Raw genomic sequence first — 20,136 nt, forward strand, 5'->3', positions numbered from 1 at the left:
CAATATGTGTGCACCACTTATGTGGCCCGGGTGCTCGTAAAACTTTCTCTCGGTCCCGTATGCACAAAAAAAAACCCGCTCCCGTACGGGAGGACGTTTGCCCAATTGGATAGTTTTTACTACGGGCATCGTAAAATAAGCGACGAGCCACGAAGGTCCATACCAAGGAGTGTATGTATAGTTTAATGCTGAGACGAACATAAAATATCCATGTGAAGCTTGTGGTGGATACGTGCCTGACCGACGGCACGGCTTACCTTTCCTGTGTGTTCGATGGATGATTCCAAAAAGAAAAAAAGTAATCACAAAGAAAACGGTGTTTAAAGATGAAACACACGTATCTTGTGCATTGTACATAAGGCAAGAATTTTAGAACCTTCAAAAAGAACTACTTCCCATCAACACTAACCTTTCGCTTGGTTTCGGCTAATCTGTCATGTTTTGTGTAAGACGTATCAGTATGGTGGTGGCAAACAGGGAACTCTCGTCTAGAGATGTACATTAGGCAAAGCTTCCGCTTCCGTTGTAAATAAGCTTCCTATCGTTTTGAATGTGTACTTCAAACGCTGTACTTTAGTTTATTTTCACTTACGCAATAAAACAAAATACCGTCGCACCAGAAACAACATCCACCACAACACAGCAACAGACCCGAATACACACGTCTGGTGTAAATAGTAACCACGAATACACTACCTCCATTAGCATACACTTTTTGAGTGATGAAAAATGTAAAATTTTCACTAGATTTATTCCCATCTGTATTTTTTTCAAAATAGCTCCAATAAGTTGCTACTAAAAACCACTACAAAACGTTACCACACACAAGCCAGTAAGACGTAAGACGTTTCACTTATACGTTTGATATGACAGTTCGTCCCACTGTAAGACGATTAAAACAAATGCTTTCACGCTGTACACGTTAGCTTGCCACTGTGTAAAGTCACACATTCAGAAGCACCAACATGAAGTTAATTAATGTTGCACAAAAGTGTCTCCTTATTTGAACAACACAACTGTTGTGAAGAACAGTTGCGTTCGGCCAGCGTTTATTGTTTTAGTGAAACTTGCCGCAGTTAAGAGACTAACAGTGGGTTATTAGATTTCCGTTTTTAAATGTATTTAATGATACTGAAACCCATTAACAAGCACGATAAAAAGCAGATAAAACCGTCCACATCTGGTACGCTGCATCGTAAACAAGGATATACCCTTCGCGATTCTGCTGGAAGAGATGATCAACAAATTTCACTCACTCTAAAGCGATACAAATCGTGTACAAACTTTTGCACACAATTTACAGCACCCCTTAATTCGACGGCGGGCATCATTTTATCATCCAAGTTAAAATGAAACAAAAAAAAAAAACAACTAAAAACACAATATTTTGACCATTTTTCTTTTTCAATTTTCTCTCTTTTCCTGAATGGCGCGCGCGCTTGAACGCAAAAAAACCAAAAAAAAAAACCACAAAAACAAAACATTCTGTATCGTGCTCGTGTCACTGTCGAACTTGGTCGCTTTCTTCGTTTGCAAACCAACTAACTGAAACTGGTCACGATCCACAACCTGCGACTGCAACTTTCTCCATGCACACAAAAACACCAAAAATGAATCAAATATTGGAACAAAAACCGTTCTACAAAATACAACCACATACTCCATCTTATCAATAACACTGTGAACTGAAAACATTTCTACATTTTGTCGCATTATAAACAATGATAAAAAAACTGCAAAACGCAATAAACGAAATTCCACACGTTCTCCAAATCTCACCAAACAAAACAAAACCAAAAAACAAACAAAACAAACAACAAACCAAACAACTCCTACGCCAGATGGTCCGGCGATCGTTCGTATCAATCTGTTCGTTCGAAGCATTATGACCATCAGTGACATTAAGATGGTAAGTTTCCGTTTGTCTTCTGCCAAAAACCAGCCTTGTGCAATCAATGCATAAACAACAAAAAATCAAACTACCCCTCGTTCGACTCTGCATCTCCTCATTTCGCCTATTTAGAGCAAAACCACACGAACAATCACATCCTTATGAATGAATGAGTTAGTAAATAAAAACAGAATGTACATCAAGCGTTCTTAATAGTTCCGCCATTTGCTTTAAAAAAAAAAACACCACAACTTCCTAACGCAACAAACACGTTACTTTTTGTTAGTGTAGTAACCAGTCAGTTCCCCGCCCGTAGTACGGCCAGGATATCGCTCGGTTTTTTTTCCGTTCGAATTTGTAATTTTTTCGTATTTTCTTCTCGAGCGTTCTTCTCTAGAACTTGTTCGTTGCATTCCCGTTGCGTCCTTTTACTCGCTTGCGCGTAGTCCTAATGATGTTTTGGTTTGCTACTGTGCGATCTACGGTTTGATTGCGTTACTAATAGTGCTCATTGCTGTGTATGTGTGTGCGTGACTCAAGGATCGTTCGAGTTCGGTTGTGATAGATAAAATTTTAATTCGAACTTAAGTACTCTGATTGGAACATTTCTTTAAACTGACGACGATGTCTAAATCTCCAATCAAATCTTATCCTCAAGATCAAAGAGTCGACGATGTGTTACACACATACACAGGCTCCAGAAGGGATGAAATGCAATCCAGTGTTGGAAAAGTCATTCTAAAATGGCGATCGCTTGCTTTTAGCGTTTTTATTGTTTTGGTTTTGCTCGATAACTTCTTTTTCGATTTCGACCTCCCAATTTCGTATACAACACTGCAAATGCGTGACGAATGGCTTAGCGGTTATATTATTCAAATTTAATTACCTAAATACGCTCTTCAAATGTCATGTCATTTCCACCATCCGATCACGAAATGGTTAACCATTTGCTACGAAAAGAAAAAAATCCATTTTAATAAAATTGTAACTTTTAAACCTACTATCACACCATTACGGATCGGAATCGGTTCGGAACTCGTTAGTGGCATCCCATCGTTACCAATATTTCTTTGAACTATATTCATCTAGATTGATTGATCGCGCAATTAACGCCTTTGACCGATGGCTTACCCCGCAAGTTTTTCTAGCGTTTGTTTGTTTGCTTACATGTTTGCCTTTTTAATTAATATTACTCTTACAGTTACAAATAATCCCTTCAGTCTAATTTTTGAACCATTTCCTGTCTTGCTGTTTGCGTTTCCTTGGCCATGTTTTGTATTTTTCTCCGCAAGCAATATGCGATGCGTGTTTTGATTAGCGTTAGATACACACCCATAGTGGTTTTTTGTTTGTTTTATTCTCAACCGCATCTGCCACAGTAGCGCGCAAAAGGGTTCATTAATTCCATTTTCATCATATCATATTTGGTAGCTCAGTGTTGTTGTTTTTTTTTTACATTAAAACAGGCAATACTGTCGATAGAGCATGAACGTTGCTAATCCGACAGCCATCCCAACCGGGCTGTTTGATCAAAGTAAATAACGTCAAAATAAATCTTGACACTGTGAGCAATCAAAACCATTTCAAGCTCAACCGGTCAGTGGTCGGTTTGTACTTTGGGTTTCTTTTTTTGTTTGTTTTTATTTCCATCGATGCCATGCAACGTACGCATCTCCACAATGTGTTTTGTCTGCAGCACACCATGGTCAAAAAGTGTAAACGTATAAAATGTTATACCAGTTTGCGAAGGCAGCCAGGGAAAGTGAGTGTTAACCTAAAAAAAAAACAAAAAGAAGTAATAAAATCCGCAATACGGAAAATCTCACCCTCGTCGTTTCACACCATCGCGCGCCATGGGGCTTTTGCTGCATCGATTAAAGAGCCCGACCAGTGTTATTAAAAGCGCACACCTTCACCCCGGCTTATGACACCGGAGCGGAGGCTTCATCATCTTTAGCCCCGAATCCTGACCCCGCCCGTTCTCCCAAGGGGGAAAGAGAGTGTTGCTTGTGCCGGGGCGAACACTCAGCCGGATTAGCTCACCGTACTTTCTTTTATCCTCTGCATTTTCTTTCCCCCTTCCCATATTATAGTGTTGTTGTTGAGCTTCTAGTGCTGCTGCTGCTGCTGCTGCTGTTGCAGGTGTTTGCCGCCTATCCACCGCAGAGCCAAACCGTTCCCACCTTTTCAACAATTCCCCCCACCGATACCTGTGTCTCGGAAAGTTCCGACCGGTGCGACTCAGCTACAAACCACAGAATTGCAATCTCCTGTTGAAAACGGACGGGGGACCCTCCGGCGTTCATTTATTCATTTCATTTCAGCTCGATGCCTCAAATTGCTGCGGCCGGCACAAATTGGGGACTGCTACTGCAGTCGAATCCTATAAATAAATAAGACCACCACACACACACATCCACACACTCGACTCGCGTCTCGGTTCCCTTCGCTTTCATCAAGTGGTCCCACCGTTCGGAACAAACGCGCACGATGCGCTTCCTTTAATCCAGAGTAAACTCTCCTGGGTGTACCGGGATACGTTTTTCTTTTCGTTTCCCCACATTTTCATTCCTACCCTGCCGGTATTATTATGTTCGTCGCTCATTGCCACACACGCTAACGGAATGGAGGCTGCACCACCCCACGTAAAGAAAAGTGCTTGCATATTAAACATCCATTCTCCCGTTCGCTCATGCCTTCTTCATATCATCACGATAAAAAGGACTACCCCAAATTGGGTGCTTCATTTCGGTTTGCTTGATTGTGGGCGGTTTTCAATGCTTTCTTTCCCGACCTTCCACACGCCCTTGTCCACCTTTAGTATGTGCCAAAAAACCTCTGACAGCTTTTGGGCAGCATGGTGGAACCGCAAAATAATGCTCCACTTATTACGATCATCATCACCGTCAGCAGCAGCAGCAGCAGCAGCACCAGAGACACACATGCACCATGACCTTTTCCCACTTCCCGCACAACGTACAAATGAGGATGAGTTTTAATGAAACATTTGCCTTCCGCTCTGATGACAGGCTAGTTGTCATATCCAGGCACAGACACAGAAATACAGATACACATTTTCATATGTGGCCACCGATGATGGTTTGACCGTGACAGTGGGTTCCTTCTCGAAAAGGATGCTGCTGGTGTTTTTTTTGCTGGGCTTCCCAAACTGAAGCCATAAATTTAATTTTGTTTCCCTTGTCACTCTCCTGTATCGCTTGTCTAGCTTTAATCCTATAATCATAAATACTGCTTGCAATAGGGAGAAACAATATTAAACGTTTAACGGGAGTTACTTTAAACAAAAACAGCTCTTTTGTGTCATTGTGCGTCAGTGAAAGTAAAACGCCTAAATGTATGCAATAGCGAGCATAAGGATCACTTTTTATAACCAATGGAATGCTTTTTAGCACAATTTGCACACCGAACATGGTTTAGAATGTTTTGAAAGCCATTTTAATGGTACAATTTAACCCCAAAATTTGAGTCCTAGAACGGATAATCAAAAGATTATTCCATACAAAAATCTAAACCAATAAAGTACGACTCATGACCTATAGCGAATGGTCATCAAGGCATTCATGAATTTGGATTTCCAGCTCAATATGATTGCTCATGCATGATGGTTGAAGCTGTACGATTTTCACCACAAGTGAGCTTTATGAAATATGCAGCCCCTAACACCGGCTGTTGGAGTAGTGGAGCACGAACAAAAAAGCTGGAAAAAATAAATGTGTTCTCTAAACTAGCACATGATATGCTTTTACTTCACGTAAGAAAAAAAGACCAAAGAAGAAAAAAATCCAACACTTGAATTCAACTTCATCGGTAACAAAAAAAACGGGAAACCATTTGTGCTTTACTGGTACATTTTTCTTTCTACACCTGTACCAGTCAAGTACGCCTAACACACGGAACATGATGTTTTTAAAAGTTAGTCAGAAACGAATGTTATCCCTTGCTTTCTACGAAACCCAGCAAAAGCGGCAACTTCCATCGGTACAAGGAACCGGAGTAAGGATGTTGTACCATAGCCAGCCACACTAAGCCGTCACACTAACAGCCCAGTTCACACCACAAAAACAACAACAACAACAACACACCCAATTCCGCTTTCCTGTGCCAACTTGGGCGAAGTGCAAATCCTGAGAACAAATAAACAAATCACGCAAACACATGTTGTACCGTGCGCTTATGCACCTGGATTGCAACCACCCTACAAAAACCTACCCCCATCCATCGTCCTTTGGCCAGTTTTCCGGTGTTCCTTCCTTTCTTGGTGGGTATTGGGTGGGGTGTAAGAAAATGTTTACGGGTCGCGCATTTTCGCACTCCTTCGCCCAGCAGAGCTTAGGTTCCATTTTCATTAAAAAATGCTAGCCATCCATGGTCGGGTTTGTGCCTCGAATCATGAATCGTAAAACCGTGCAACAGCTTGTGACCTTTCCACCCCAAAACCCCTATACACGCAGCTGAACGGTTAAAACGAGTTTTTGTTGTTGTCTCGTTTCTCATTTCCTCAGTTTCATAATTTGCCCATTTCAAAACGATGAAAAAGTTTACCAACTGGATTACTGCCGATGCATGCGGCTACCCTTATGTTCTGTTGCCGTTGTTCCGACCCGTGTTACAAGCAAAAGGGCCAACAGCAAAAGCAGTAGTACTAGCACCTTTACCTAGCAAATGGTAAACGGAAAAGCCAATTAGACGCTTACACCTGCCTACACCGGGAACTGACTGCCAACCCGATAAAAAAGCAAGAAAACGAGAAATAGAGGAGAGAGAATGAAAAAAAAAAGATAAAATAAAACACTTGACCATGGTTGTGTTCAGTCATACTTATCACATTTAACCTTTTTTTTCTTCCTCGATTTTCATTTTTTACCACAAGTCAGCGCGAACAAGTTTCGGTGTAGAATTTATAGTACACGTTGCTTTCTTCCGTATGTACTTTTTTTTGTTTTGTTTCGTTTTGTTTCGCTCATCTTGCTCACCTTCTTCACTTTGCTAACATCGCTTATGCTAACGTTTTTGAGACACGCCATTTTTCCATTCAAAAACGTTCCTTCTCTCACATAATTCTGCCTGGTCTGGTTTGCCGCCTTGTGCATTTAGTTTTTACAACTTTTTAGCTAACCATTTACATTTCAATGCAAATTGTACTTTTTTTTCTCCTATCCTTCATTTTTCTCGTTCAAATTTTGGTTTTATGTGTGCGTTTGTAATTGAACTTTAAACCGGTGTGTACCGGGTTCCATTGTTACCCCCGCCCGCCAGTGGATGGGGCACAATCATTTACAAGAATCAACCAAACAACCATAATAATCACCAGCCTTTACGATAGGCCATGACCACTGGTGGAATGTACAAAATGTGTACAATTGCACAGCAGCAACCGGAAGTTGACATTTTTCATTTCAAAACCCCTTTCAAAACCTGCTCAATGGTTTGCCTCGTGGCAAACTATTTTTAAATAAGCAACGTAATGGCAATGTCAGTTTTGCTAGTTCTGTCAACAAAATATGCTTCCTTTCGGTTCAACTTTCTTTCTCCTAATGGAATTTCTTAATGGCAGTTTTTCCTCGGTTGTTGATTGATTCTTGTTCGTTTCCATTTCTTGTTTGTGGTATTTTTTTTTGTAATAGCTTCTGCTACTGGTAGGGTAGCATGATTTCTCAATTTTGAATAGTTGTACTTCACCTACATTTCTTGAACTTTCCTTATTTCTGGTCTTTGTAATTGGGTATGCGTTTTTTTTGGAAAAATGGTTCTTTAAACATTCGCTATTAGCTAGGGATTTTGTTCGCAAGCTTTTCGAGAGTTGCATTGTGTTTAATAAACTTTTTGAGCCTATCAAAAGTAGCACAGTTAAACATATTAGAATCGTTTAAACAATCATGCACATTATGCGCTATACACTGGAAATGCGAACTTCATCATTCACAAGCTCATTTAGCTCTGTTCTCCAATAAAGCTTCATCCAATCCCTAAATTCTTCATCGCTAAGTTTAAACTGTTACATTCACATTCTCAGTTGAATTCTAAACTCCAACTTCATCCCTACATTAAGACTTTTGATCGCCTCTTCTTTTTGGGGGTATAAAACCCAACATCGTCCCATTTGTCGCATTCCAGCATTAAAGCGCATAAAAGCAAAGAAACAATGTGCAAAAAAAAGCTCACTACCATCGGTGATTAAATTAGCTTCACTTTTTCCCCCCCACGAGCTGGCCATGCTCTAGTCCCTAGGCGCTAATGCGCTAAGCTGATAATACGCTTCTTCCATGGTTGGTTTGCCCGTGTGTTTCATCGCTTATTCATTACACGTTTTTCCATTCGTTCCCGGTTCGGTGATGCTGCATGCATGCGCTGCCAGTTCGGTGGCCCCCCTTTTTGGCGGGCAAGAAGTTTCCGCTTTTTCTGTTCGCTTTCCCTCCTACTATTTTACTGGTTCGCTGCATCCGTGGTTCTTAACTTTTCTGCTCAGTTTGTGTGCTGTTTCCGCTTCCGTTCTAGGTAGTAGCATTTTCCCACTATCTTCACTTTGCTCCAAACCCGAAGAGCTGCCGCACTATCCGTTCGATCAGCCGCGAAGCGCGAATGAGCTAAAAGTATTGTTTCATTGTTGTTATTTACAAACTCTGCTGGTAGCGAATGGAAATGATGGGCCATGAGCCGTAATCGATCGATGGCTTTAGCTTTAGCGGGAGGGAAGTGACAGTGCAAGAAAACTTGCAGTGCTTCACGCGAAGCACGCTGGACGATCAGTCCGGGGTAAGCGGGTTCAGAAAGTGAAGAACGCGCTACTCCTTTCCCGTCAGCTGCTGCTGCTGCTGCTGCTGCTGCTAAACATGCGCCAAAAATGTCTCTTAATTGCCTGTTCTTTTCCCGTATTTCGATCGTAATGGAAAAAGACGTACGATCCAAAATGCGCATCCCTTAAACCACTAATGGAAAAATGGACGACACTCGGGGGTGTGGGTGAAAGCAAAGGACGGGTTGGGCAAAAACTTTCACAAATGCTCGCGGTGGATCCATTTTGGCCTGGTCCGCCTCATGCCCGCCCATCCGCACGACGTCGAACCAAACGAGCTTTTGCATTTTGTCGTCAGCTGCCGAAAATGGATTCGGTACCACTTTTGTTTGCTAGTGTTTTGGGTTTTTGCAAAACGGTAGAAAGCTCTCCATTAACAACTCCAAAAAACCGACACTCGACAGGCACGGAATGGGACAGGTTTTGATCCCCCAGAGATTCATGGTGAGTGAAACCATACGCAGGCAAAAGAAACTGAGCGTCTGCGAACAAAACCTGAGCCCAACCCTCGCCTCCGCTTGGGAGGAGTATTGCAGAACATTGTGTCGTCGTCATCGTTGGATATTGGTGGAAACAAGAAATTTTCACTTTTTGGCCGTAGCAGCATCAAACAGCTAGCCATATGCTACCCGACGTTCTTGGCCCCGGTCGAGCACGAAACGGGGGAAAACGTCCCCCAAAAAGGATGAGGTGCAAATGGTAGCGTGGAAAAAGGCATGTTCTACGGCCAAATCCGTCCGGTAATGCACCGGCACGTACTTGAAATTCTTCGAAACGTGATGTTGCATGTGGTCCCCATTTAGAATGCCGCTCGGTGCTGTTTCGATGGTATTGGAGTACGATTTTCCCCCAAGGAGGCAAGCGGTAAAAGCTGGTTGAAAAACACAACCCGCTTTGCTAGTTGGCAAAACTATTTGCACAACTTGCCTTGCAAAAAAACAAGGGAGACGGAGCACCTGATCCGCTTTTCCATTTCGGTCCGGTACGTGTGTTAGGTTTGCATCTCAATCTGAGAGTGACATGTTGATCAATATTAAAGAAAATTGTACTTTTTCCTCGACTGTTCAGTGAAACGATTGGAACACTACACTGCTAACATTTTACCGCCGTGGTATGGGAATTGCCCCTTTAGGAGAACCCACCCTTCGGCCGAAAACGGAATGATACACACAAGTACACTAAAATGTACAAACACGCCTTCGCTGAAGGGTACTACAATCGTTGGAAGAAAATAATGAAAGAACAACGCACATCACTGTACATGCTATCGCTCGGAACCATATCAATTACATCGTTGAAATTGCTACATTTCTACTGCTGCTGGCTTGACCATCGGCCACTCGAGCGATAGGAGAGGATAAATTCTAGCATCCTCAGGCAAGCCTGTACCGTACCGTTTTCCACTCTTCGGGCTGCCACACAGCATCGGGTCCAATTTCCCAACATTGCCAAATTATTTCCGAGGACGTTTCTCGCCGAGCCATGCCGCCCGGACAATATGGCAAAATAATCCCGGTACCGGAAAAGCATCCCCTCGGGGCCAGTCGGCAGAAGGACAAGGACGATAAAAATAACACAATAATCGACTCGAACCTTGTTCGAGCACGCGTTTGCTAGGAAGTAATTGCTTCTGCTTGGAGTTTTGCTTTTTTTCCTCCTGGAAGTGCACACATACTTGAGAGAACCGATACCTTCCGGTTTCTCATTGAATTTTAGCTACTGTGGCCGTCTCTATTGACCGAACAGATCGTCAATTATTTGTGTGCTGAAAGGAACATGTCGCGCTTAAAGCAACAGCCCCTAGTGTCGATGAGGTCGATCATCAAGCCATAAAAAGAGAACCCGGTGGGCAAGATGAATTTTACCAAACTTTATGTTTAAAGTTTGTTTTGTTGGGAGAATATTTTTATGATCCACCTATCCGTCGGGGTGGGTACCTCTTTTACAGAGCACTCCAGTTCCCATTCATCCAGTTCCATTTAAAATAGGTTTATGGTTCTTTCGAAGAAGAAAAAAAAACAGACGGAAGTCCAATTAAAACATCCCTTTCGACGTAATAAATGCTCCAGCGGTAGCACACCAAAGGGTCTATGGAAACCAACCGAAAACAAGCTGCATGGGCCGTAAGGTTCGAGCATGAAATTTCCCTCGAGCACACTGGAACCATCGACACGGCACTATCGGGTTGCCATTGCCAGCAACAACAATAGCAACAAATACCGAAAAGCTCAGTGTACGTCAGAGGTCGGAGCGCGTTTTCAAGCCAAATTAGGAACGCCCTTAACGTCGTACCTTCCTTTCGGCACCTTCGGTCTGGGTTGGGACCAATGCAGGGCGGCGCATTCAGGGAGCTTGAAAGTTTAAAAGCATTCTCAATAAACGCTAATGGAACTGCTACCCACGGGACAAAAGGGGGTATGCAAATAGTTGGGATTGCATCTCGAGAGTGCTTCGGGTAGACGGTGGATTAGCTCACAGTTTCCCTCAACCGTGTGATGCGGTAATGCTGAAACTTAGCATCGGTACCTCGAAAGTAGTTTACGCATTGTAAGTTGATTGCACTGTCACTTACCCAAGAGCATGTGTAGGAGATTCTTTCCCTTGCAGTTCACCTAAAAAGGGGGAAAAAACAAGTTATTGAAACGTTACGTTTTGTGTTAGTGCGTATGAATTGTGAGCTAACTTACTTCTATGCTCATCAGAAATTGTTTCGTCCGCCATTCGCAGGATATTCCTGTTGAAAGTTTCCTTTCACAAGCTTGCAACGATTCGCCAGAGTATTACTAGCGCGTTACTTTGTAGCTTACACTCTGTACTCAATAGTTACAAGATCTCGTTCACTGATTATAGCGATATGTGCACCAATTTGCCAATACTTCCCTGCTTTGATGCATACTAAACACTTTCCCCTTTGCACACACAACACTCACTCACAACACCTCACACAACACGATCGAACGCTTTTACAGTAATGATGACGGACCCGCGAACTGCTACGTGAACGTTCCGCTCTGTTGGCATCATTGTTTTCATCAGATTGAGGGCATTTACTGTATCCTCATTGGTCTATTTCACTTAACGAATTCGAAACCATTGCTAAATTGCCATCCCGTACATCTCGGGATCATAATACTATACACACACACACATACGCAAACACACTCACTCAGTATCGACTGATTTGTACCAAATATGAACTCTTCACTGTAAAACACTACACAGAAACACAACCACAGTCTTGTAAATACACCCGTATTCGGAAATACTAGCTGGAAAAGCTCTATTGCTACACAATTTTCAGCATTTCTATTGTTCATGATTTCCAGCATTACTAGCCGTACCACGCTTCTTTACTTCACGCAATCGAACTTGTCAACAAGCTGTCAGCGAGGCCACAGTTTGACAGCTGGTTATTACGATACGTGCGGGATTTTGGTGCAAACTTCTTCTACACTATTTCTAGCTGTTTTTGTTTGATTTAAGGTGTTTAATTTTGTTCTTACTTTTTTATATCAAAGTTTACCACCACGTGGGTGTTATCTTTTTGGTTGACGATTTTTGATTTTGTATTTTGAAAGCGCACCGCGGAAAAAGGAAGCACAACAACGGTTTTTGGCAGCAAAACAGCATGCTAGAGCTGGTTGGTTTTGCGCGGCGCATTCAATGATGATTTATGTTCCACAATCTTAATCTTTAAGTATTACAACAACAGCAGCCGTGACTTATGTTTCTATACCACTCTAATACAAGCATCTAATCTTTCTACCGCCAACTCAACTGCCAACATCTCTTCTCTCTTTTCATTATGGGCATCGTCGTCATCTGTTTATGTGCAACTTTTTAACGCATTTTGTCGTATATAAAACAAACGAACAAACAAATATGTACAAAACAAACTATATAACGATTGTGGCATTCCAAAACCACCTCATTGTGTGATGATCGTGCAAAAAAAAATGAAACAAAATAAAAAAAAAAATATCTAATACTACGTCACTGTTTCAACTGCGCCTCAAAAACGGTATCGTACGCTTCGTTCGATCGACGGTTTCGGGACGACCGGAAACGTCAAACACAAACGTCGACTGCAACCGACTGCAAAAATGACGAACTACCGAAATCGTACGAACTAAAACTAAAAACAAACCAAAAAAAAATTCAAACCGATACCATATCAAACCAATGTAACTAAAAAAACCACCCCAACTGTCGCTCAAAATGCAACTACTTTCGCAAATCGATTCGCTCGTGCACACCACACAGATGGTCCGGCCGTTGTTCGCGTCAACATTTTTGTAAGAAGTATATCAAAAATCGATGACGTGACTATGGTAAGTGTAGAAGTGCGACGGTATCAGCTCCTCTAAAACAAAATAAAACCAAGAAAAAAAAATACTATCGAAACATCCCGTATCGAAACCATAGAGCACAGTAACGATAAACAGAACCCTACAACAGTCGGAATGAAATTTTAAACTAAAGTATTTCAAAACCACTCTCTCCTGCCCTAGTTTTTAAAAAGATCACATACACACACAGAAACATATTCCACAGTTTCACGTTTACTTCCTTTCACTCCCAATTTTGTGTTTTGTTTTTAAACGTCACTCGTTTTAGTGCAAACATTTCTCTACCGGCGAGTAGGTATCGAATACCTGTCGAAGCAAACTGCAAATAGTCACATTCGTACATATAACATGATCACTCCACTAAATGCAATCACCATCTTCTCCCTAACCGATCTAATCGCCATATCACCAACGCCACCCTTCACCACTACATCACACTGAAGGCCAAAGGATTTCTTCTGCGAGGCCAAACACTCCGGTCCGAGCGCGAAATCACAAAATGGCGCGGACTGTTCGAAGAGCTTGATTATCTTTCAATGTTCCATGTTACGTTTTGGATTTGGTTTCGGTTCGGTTCCGGTTTGACCTCAACACTTCTCCCGTGTTCGCTCTTGTGTGTGCGTTTTGTTTGCTTTTGTTTGTGTGCCATTCACTTACACTCCTTCCGCGTGTTCCTTGCGCAAGCGTAGTGTAACGATCAGTAACGCCATCTTTGACTTTTGCTTTCGTTAGTGCAGTTAAGTAGGGCTTCTTTATTATTCATTTAAATGTTCGTTTGTCATTTCATTTGTGTTTTCTGTTGGATTTACCTTGGTTTCATGCTGTTTTTTTTTCTTGCAGGGATGTTGTTTATTTTTCTCACCATAGTTCCACCGGTGTTTAATTTCTTGTTTTGGTCTTTCAAAATTTTCAAATTCAAAATTTTCTTATGACTTGGATTTTGATTTTTGGCATACTGATTTTATCCCGTCACGATTGACTATGTGCCTTCCAGTTTTGTTTTACTCATTGTGCAAAATGGTTACACCAATTTTCTTTCCTAAGTTTCGTTAACTTTTTTGTTGTTGTTGTTATCCTACACGTTCGCATTGGTTTGTTGAACTAACAGTCAGTTGTCAGTTGTGTTTTTTTTCTTTTATACTCATTACTTTACTGCTCTCACTTCTTGTTTGGGGGTTCTTCTTTTTTGTTCAAGGCATACATTATTACATTATTTCTAGCTACTGTTATGACTGTCTTGTTTGATTATTACTTATTTAATTATCTTTTTAGTGTTATCTTTCATTATTTCCAGTTTTATTGAGAAATGAATACTTTAGTAGGTTTTTTTTTCTTCGTTTGTTTTACACTCATTGGTATAATTTATCTATATGCACGATCAGATGGAATCAAAATATGTGAACGGCATTGTGTGTCCATAACATCCACAAACTTTTATCTTCGAAATTTTCCTTCCGATTCTTTGTCACAATGTACTGATAGAAAAGGAAAATCGTCTAACGATTTACTTCTCTCGTAACAAGAGCAAACGCATCTGAAACACTTTTAGATCGCTGTCGATCACATCTATTATTGCTCATTGTACCGTAGCTTAAAACACTCCGGCATTGCAGCAAAAACAACAAAAACACAAAGTCAACGATTAGCTCTATCTGAATTTACAAGCTGATACTGTCTCTGAAACTTTTACCATTAGTACAAAGAAACACAGTAATTCATATTCTATTTCGCATTCGCATTGTTCACGTAGAATTTTATCTCGTCTTGCGCTATAACCGTACTTCTTCATGTAGTTATTCACTCCAGTCAGTTTTTGTCTCGAAGTAATGCGTTTGTTATTTCATACATTTGTCCAAAGTTTTGAAATTTTGCAAATTCGTATTCTTGCTTTTGCATTTTTGAATGTCTTTTTTCATTTATCTTTTCGTTCTTCTATTATCTGCTTTATTAATTATTTTGCTTTGGATTTTGTGTTGTGTCTCTTTTTATTCCTTTGTACAGATCCATCAAAATGATGAAAATGATTTATTTTCCACAATTTTTATTTACTATAATCGGATATCTTGATTGTAATATTATTAAACTAAATGTATTACACTTTTGCCGAGTCTACTCGGTTCAGCTCAGCATAACACGTGCCACGTGACGCACTACGCAATGCAACATTCAGTGAACTAATCGTTGGCTTTCTTGCAGGATCGAAATAATTGGCCCGATATGCGCGAGCAGTTCACACGTTTTCTTTCCCATGCTTGCACCATCCCAAATGGCACGATTCGCTGATCCTATCGCCGTTTCTAACACCAATTCCTTACTTATCCTGCTGTAGCTTAATTCCTATCCCAGGTTTACGGCTGACATTAGTTGTTGATTCAAACAATTTTAGTTTTTTTTAAATCCTTTTTACAATTTGTTACTTAACGTTGCACCGGAAAGTCATCAGCGTAGTGTCCACCTTTAAATATGTTTTACGCTCCTTGCAATTTTTTCCCCTTACAATCGTCCCATGTGAATTGGTCTGTATTCGGTTTGTTTTTTTCATGCTTCCCTTGCGTTTTTGTCCATCTTCCTTTAATTTACCATTTAAAGTTAATTACTGTGATACTCAAAAAGTGTGAATTTGTTGTTTGTTCGGCAATTGATATTTATATTTCATATTCCCATATTCCATCTCGTTCTCGTTGACACTGGTGTGTTTTATTTTCGGTGTTTACACGAAATTTTATTAAAAATATATAAAGCAACTAAAAGGTTTTTAAACCTCCGTTTTTTCCCCTTACCATTTGATGTTAATTTTATCCGACTATTTCGTTTCCTGTTTCGTTCTCTAACACTAATTGCGTCTCGATTGTGAATGTGTTTGTCGTAAATGGTATTTGCTTCTTATCAATAACTTTAAGCGTGCGTAACTATATTTAATAATTCCTATTTTTTTCACACACTGCTAACCAAACAATACAAGTAACTGGTAGATTTGTTGTGGACAATAAAAAAAACTAAAATTACCAAAAATCATCAGTGAACTGTTCAATGCTACTTACTACTATCGGCTAACCGAACACAGCAGACAAAATTGACGATGGGTAGGGTCACGCACACCGACCTTCCTACAACAGTTCCTTAATCGGTGTAGATAAAGCCATCTGTCACCCTGTCGTTGTCAATAAATGTTAGCGTAAACAGTAGCGAAGCGTCCGTTCTGTCTTAGCGCCTTTCTCTCACGTCACCGCAAGTGCAACGCAACTGTCACTAGCTGTATATCTCCATCTTGTTGTGATCCTTTTGATCCTCGGCGTGTACGACATGTACGGCATGTAAAGTTTGGTTCCAACTTCCCCACAGTTCAACCTAGTTGCTGTGCTGTGCGATCTGTTCATTGTATCTAATCTGCCTCTCTTTTCAGTGTTACTGTTAAGCACGTAGGTGTCTCTCTGTTGTGTGGTATTCTAAGTCGTAGAGTAATTGTAGATTATTTTGCTAGTATTTTTTCTTTTTATAAAACTGATGAACAATCCACCTATTTACACTATCTTGTACTGTACGTATATCTGTATGGATTCGTCAATCGTGAACGATCCTGACAACGAAACGAATCTCCCGTATAGAAGCGACGTCTGCAACACTTCTACTGAACAACGTACGACCACCGGAGCTCATACGCTCCATTTATTTCGTTACAACCGAGTAGTTTGATTAATGTACAAAAATTAAACAAGCACCAAAACGGCCTAGATTCCCTGTATAGTCAGCTTCGAAATTGCTTAATAGTATGGAACAAAATATCATTACCAGCCAATGGAAATTCTCTGCTATTCGTTCGATCATCAACCAACCATACAATAGTTCGCTGAATGTCACTGTAGCTTTATGCAATATATTTGCTTCGATATTGCGTTTGATTACTATTCTTTTGTGCTGTTATTTTTACATTATTGTTTTCGCTTTCTCTTTTTGCCTACTCTCTTGCGCATCCAATGTTTTTAGCTATACTAATTCTTACACTTCTAATGATTCTCCGTTTTATTCTGATTCTTTGTTTTATTTTACCATTTTTTAAATATATATTTGGTATCTTTTTTGTCTCGCTCTTCTTCGTTTTTATTCTTCTAACTACGTGCGTTGTAGTTATTTGCCAATTCTCTTTCAGTCATGCGCTTTCTCTATGTCTCTTTTGCTGTAAAAAAAAGAAAACATTTATACCCGTTTGTCCTACTATTTACAGTCAACGAAATTGGTACTAAATAACATTGTGTATCTAATCTAAAATGTTCTACTTATAGTACCTTCTACTGTTGTTTCTTGTTAGTCTACGTATACCACTCCTCTAGGCGAGTTTACTAAGAACGTAACGATTGTTATCCGTGTATATGAATAAATATATTGTACTCTCTCTCTTTCTCTCTCTCTCTCTCCTCACATAGTTACTTAATGGCACCTAGGTAAAGACGCACATTCGGCGTTACGGGGTGCGATTCTTAAACAAACCGTTGTATGTTGTATACGACGGGATACGGGTTTCTGTGCTCTCGATGAAACTTCAGCTCAAAAGTCGTCCTTTGAAAACTAAAACATCAATCATAACCTTTTTTGCCAAACCAAGTACCAGTTTGAGTAGGAATTTTACGTTTAACTGCTATCTTTGGTAGTGTGTAGAGCATATCAAGCAACATTGTTATGGGCGTAGTGTTTTCTGTTAAGCCTTCTCATCACATGCAATTCATGCGAAAAACCGAATTCATACGATTCCATTCACTCATTACCTACCGTAGTGTAATTAGATGCGCAAGCAGCAATGTAAAACAAAAAAAACAGCAAACTGCATCAGGATGTTATACGATCTGCAGCGAACGTTTCACTGCATCCAATTTTTGTGAGAAAAAATAAGCAAAACCGTTGCCATCGTTAGAATGTACGGTGCTGCGGCGCTAGTGCAACCGGTGTATAAGTTTTTTGGTGCAATTTGAATCCACTCTAAACTCTAACCGTAAGCTAGTACATTTGATGCATTCATTGCATTCATTTTTGCCGATTTTTTGGTTGCCGTTTTCGTTTCTAGTTAAGGTTTTTCCGTTTGTGATCGACTACATATGATTTGTGTTCTATATATATACATATGTTTTTGGGTTTCTTTTTCTGTATTTCCAATGATAATTATTCTCTCTTTCCTTCGTTGATCTTAGTTCGTAAGTGTACTCAAAAGCTAAACCATTCAGTGACCACCACTGTCGTCAACTACTACCGATACAATCGATATGCAGTGCTAATTAATTTTCTCTCTTTTTTTTACACTCGTACCCGTACTCGCAAACTGCTTTTACAATCGATCTAAACCAAACCAAAAAAAAAATACCACACCTCCGTACCTCCCTGCTGTACCGATCCGGGTTGTGAAATACACATAACTGGCCAACAACAATTATCCTGAAAAAAACAAACAAACAAACAAAACCGGTCGCAAAACTTCGTTGAACTGAACACCCGCAACATCATAAAACAAAACCCCGAAACAAAACGCACCCAACATTCAATTTGTCGCCCGTTGTGTTGAACGTGCGTTTGCCCGGCATTCCCATCGATACAAATAAAAAAAAATACTCACAAAAAATATAATCAAATTCAAACCAAAAAAAAATCAACCCATAGACGATAAGGCCACACAGGTGTACGTCAACATGTTCCTAAGATCGATCTCAAAAATCGACGATTACAAAATGGTGAGTTAGTGTGCATTTGTAACAGTCCCAGACAACAACCAAAAAAAAAGAAATACAAGTCCGTAAATTAATCTGTTCAATCAAATCACACCAGTTTGTACAGTGTTTCTCGTTTTCCTGTGCGTCCTCTTGTGCCGTCATTGTTGCGGAATAGTTGCTAATGCAAAACCAAAAAAAAAAACATTAAATTTAACTCATTGTTGTGTTGTGTGTCTCAGCGCACCGGTGTTATATACGTCTACGTTAAGGAAACAATGCATCACCGCCTACACACACTTGTACAAACTACACAGCCAAAAAAGGCCAGTTCAATCTGGCCGGGTGCCCGCCCTTAAATGCCAAATTGTCTTTCGGCTTCTCTGTCTCTGTCTCTGTTTTGTTTCCCTGTTTCTTTACCTTTCCTTACGTTGATTCAGTGTCTATCTCGTGTCCGTTCATGTACGTTACGTTGTTACGAAAACATAAAATCAATAAAACATATCAATAAACGCTATCACATTCAACCAGAACAACAACAAATATTTCAGTTATAGTTTTTCGCACGGAGGTTTCATTCAATTCAAGGCTAGATTCAGCGCATAAAGTGTTAACTGTAATACTTTCATATCCTTTCATCTACATTCCCTCTGCCACACCTACACGATCTTCCTGAGCAAATAGTTTTCCATCGTTAGTTGCCTTCCTCCAAAAACCTGCTCCTATTTCATACGAACTATCTACATAAGACATCAGACTCCCTCCGGTTAGCATCATTTTCTACCACCTATACAAGACATTTATACGCATAAATACAAAAACCACACACACACACACACACACATGGACCTACATATATGAAATCGATCCCAATCAGTCTCGATCGTTCAATATCACTAAACTGTTTCACCAAGAAGAAAAAAAAAGATTCATTCATCGTTTTTGTTTTACTTTCATTTTTGTTTATCTTTGTTTAATGTTGAGTTTTTACTTTTATGTGTTTTTCTTTGTTTTCCAGTGTTTTTTTTTTTAATTTTGTTTCTAATAATCTAACAAACGTGTATTGTTATGCCGACACACTAGTGTGCCAGTGGCATGCCTAACCGAATCTCTCTAAACTATTAATCTTACACATTTTCTTCTAATACACCATATCTCGTGCGTGGTGACGCCAAAGTGCAATCATTCAACTGTTCAGTGTAAACAATCGCAGTACATCTGTCAGTGTTGATTTGACAGCTAGTAGCTGACAGCATCCGACGCCGTCCGGCCCAAAAGTATATCTATCTGATCGTGTTTGTTTGTATGTGTGTGTGTGTGTGTGTAAACGTGCGTGTGCGCTTTTTTTCGTGTGTTTCGTGTGTGCGTGATTAATGTACGTTTTGCATACTT

The 20,136-nt window shown here is 40.3% G+C and overlaps 1 protein-coding gene across 14 annotated transcripts in view; it reads left to right on the forward strand.

Annotated features, from left to right (window-relative positions):
• The window catches only part of LOC125761428 (glutamate-gated chloride channel), a 91,396-nt gene that overhangs the window by 43,815 nt on the left and 27,445 nt on the right, over nt 1-20,136 (forward strand). For 6 of the 14 annotated variants that reach the window (XM_049422542.1, XM_049422541.1, XM_049422546.1 and 3 more), the window contains one exon: nt 18,698-18,768. In XM_049422542.1, coding sequence (XP_049278499.1) covers nt 18,698-18,768 — 71 coding nt within the window. Of the gene's footprint in view, nt 1-1,841; nt 1,910-12,968; nt 13,037-18,697; nt 18,769-20,136 lie in introns of all 14 variants that reach the window. The other 8 variants (XM_049422544.1, XM_049422549.1, XM_049422552.1 and 5 more) reach the window with 2 other exon arrangements.

Source organism: Anopheles funestus, chromosome 2RL (genome assembly GCF_943734845.2).
Source record: "Anopheles funestus chromosome 2RL, idAnoFuneDA-416_04, whole genome shotgun sequence".
NCBI lineage: Eukaryota > Metazoa > Arthropoda > Insecta > Diptera > Culicidae > Anopheles > Anopheles funestus.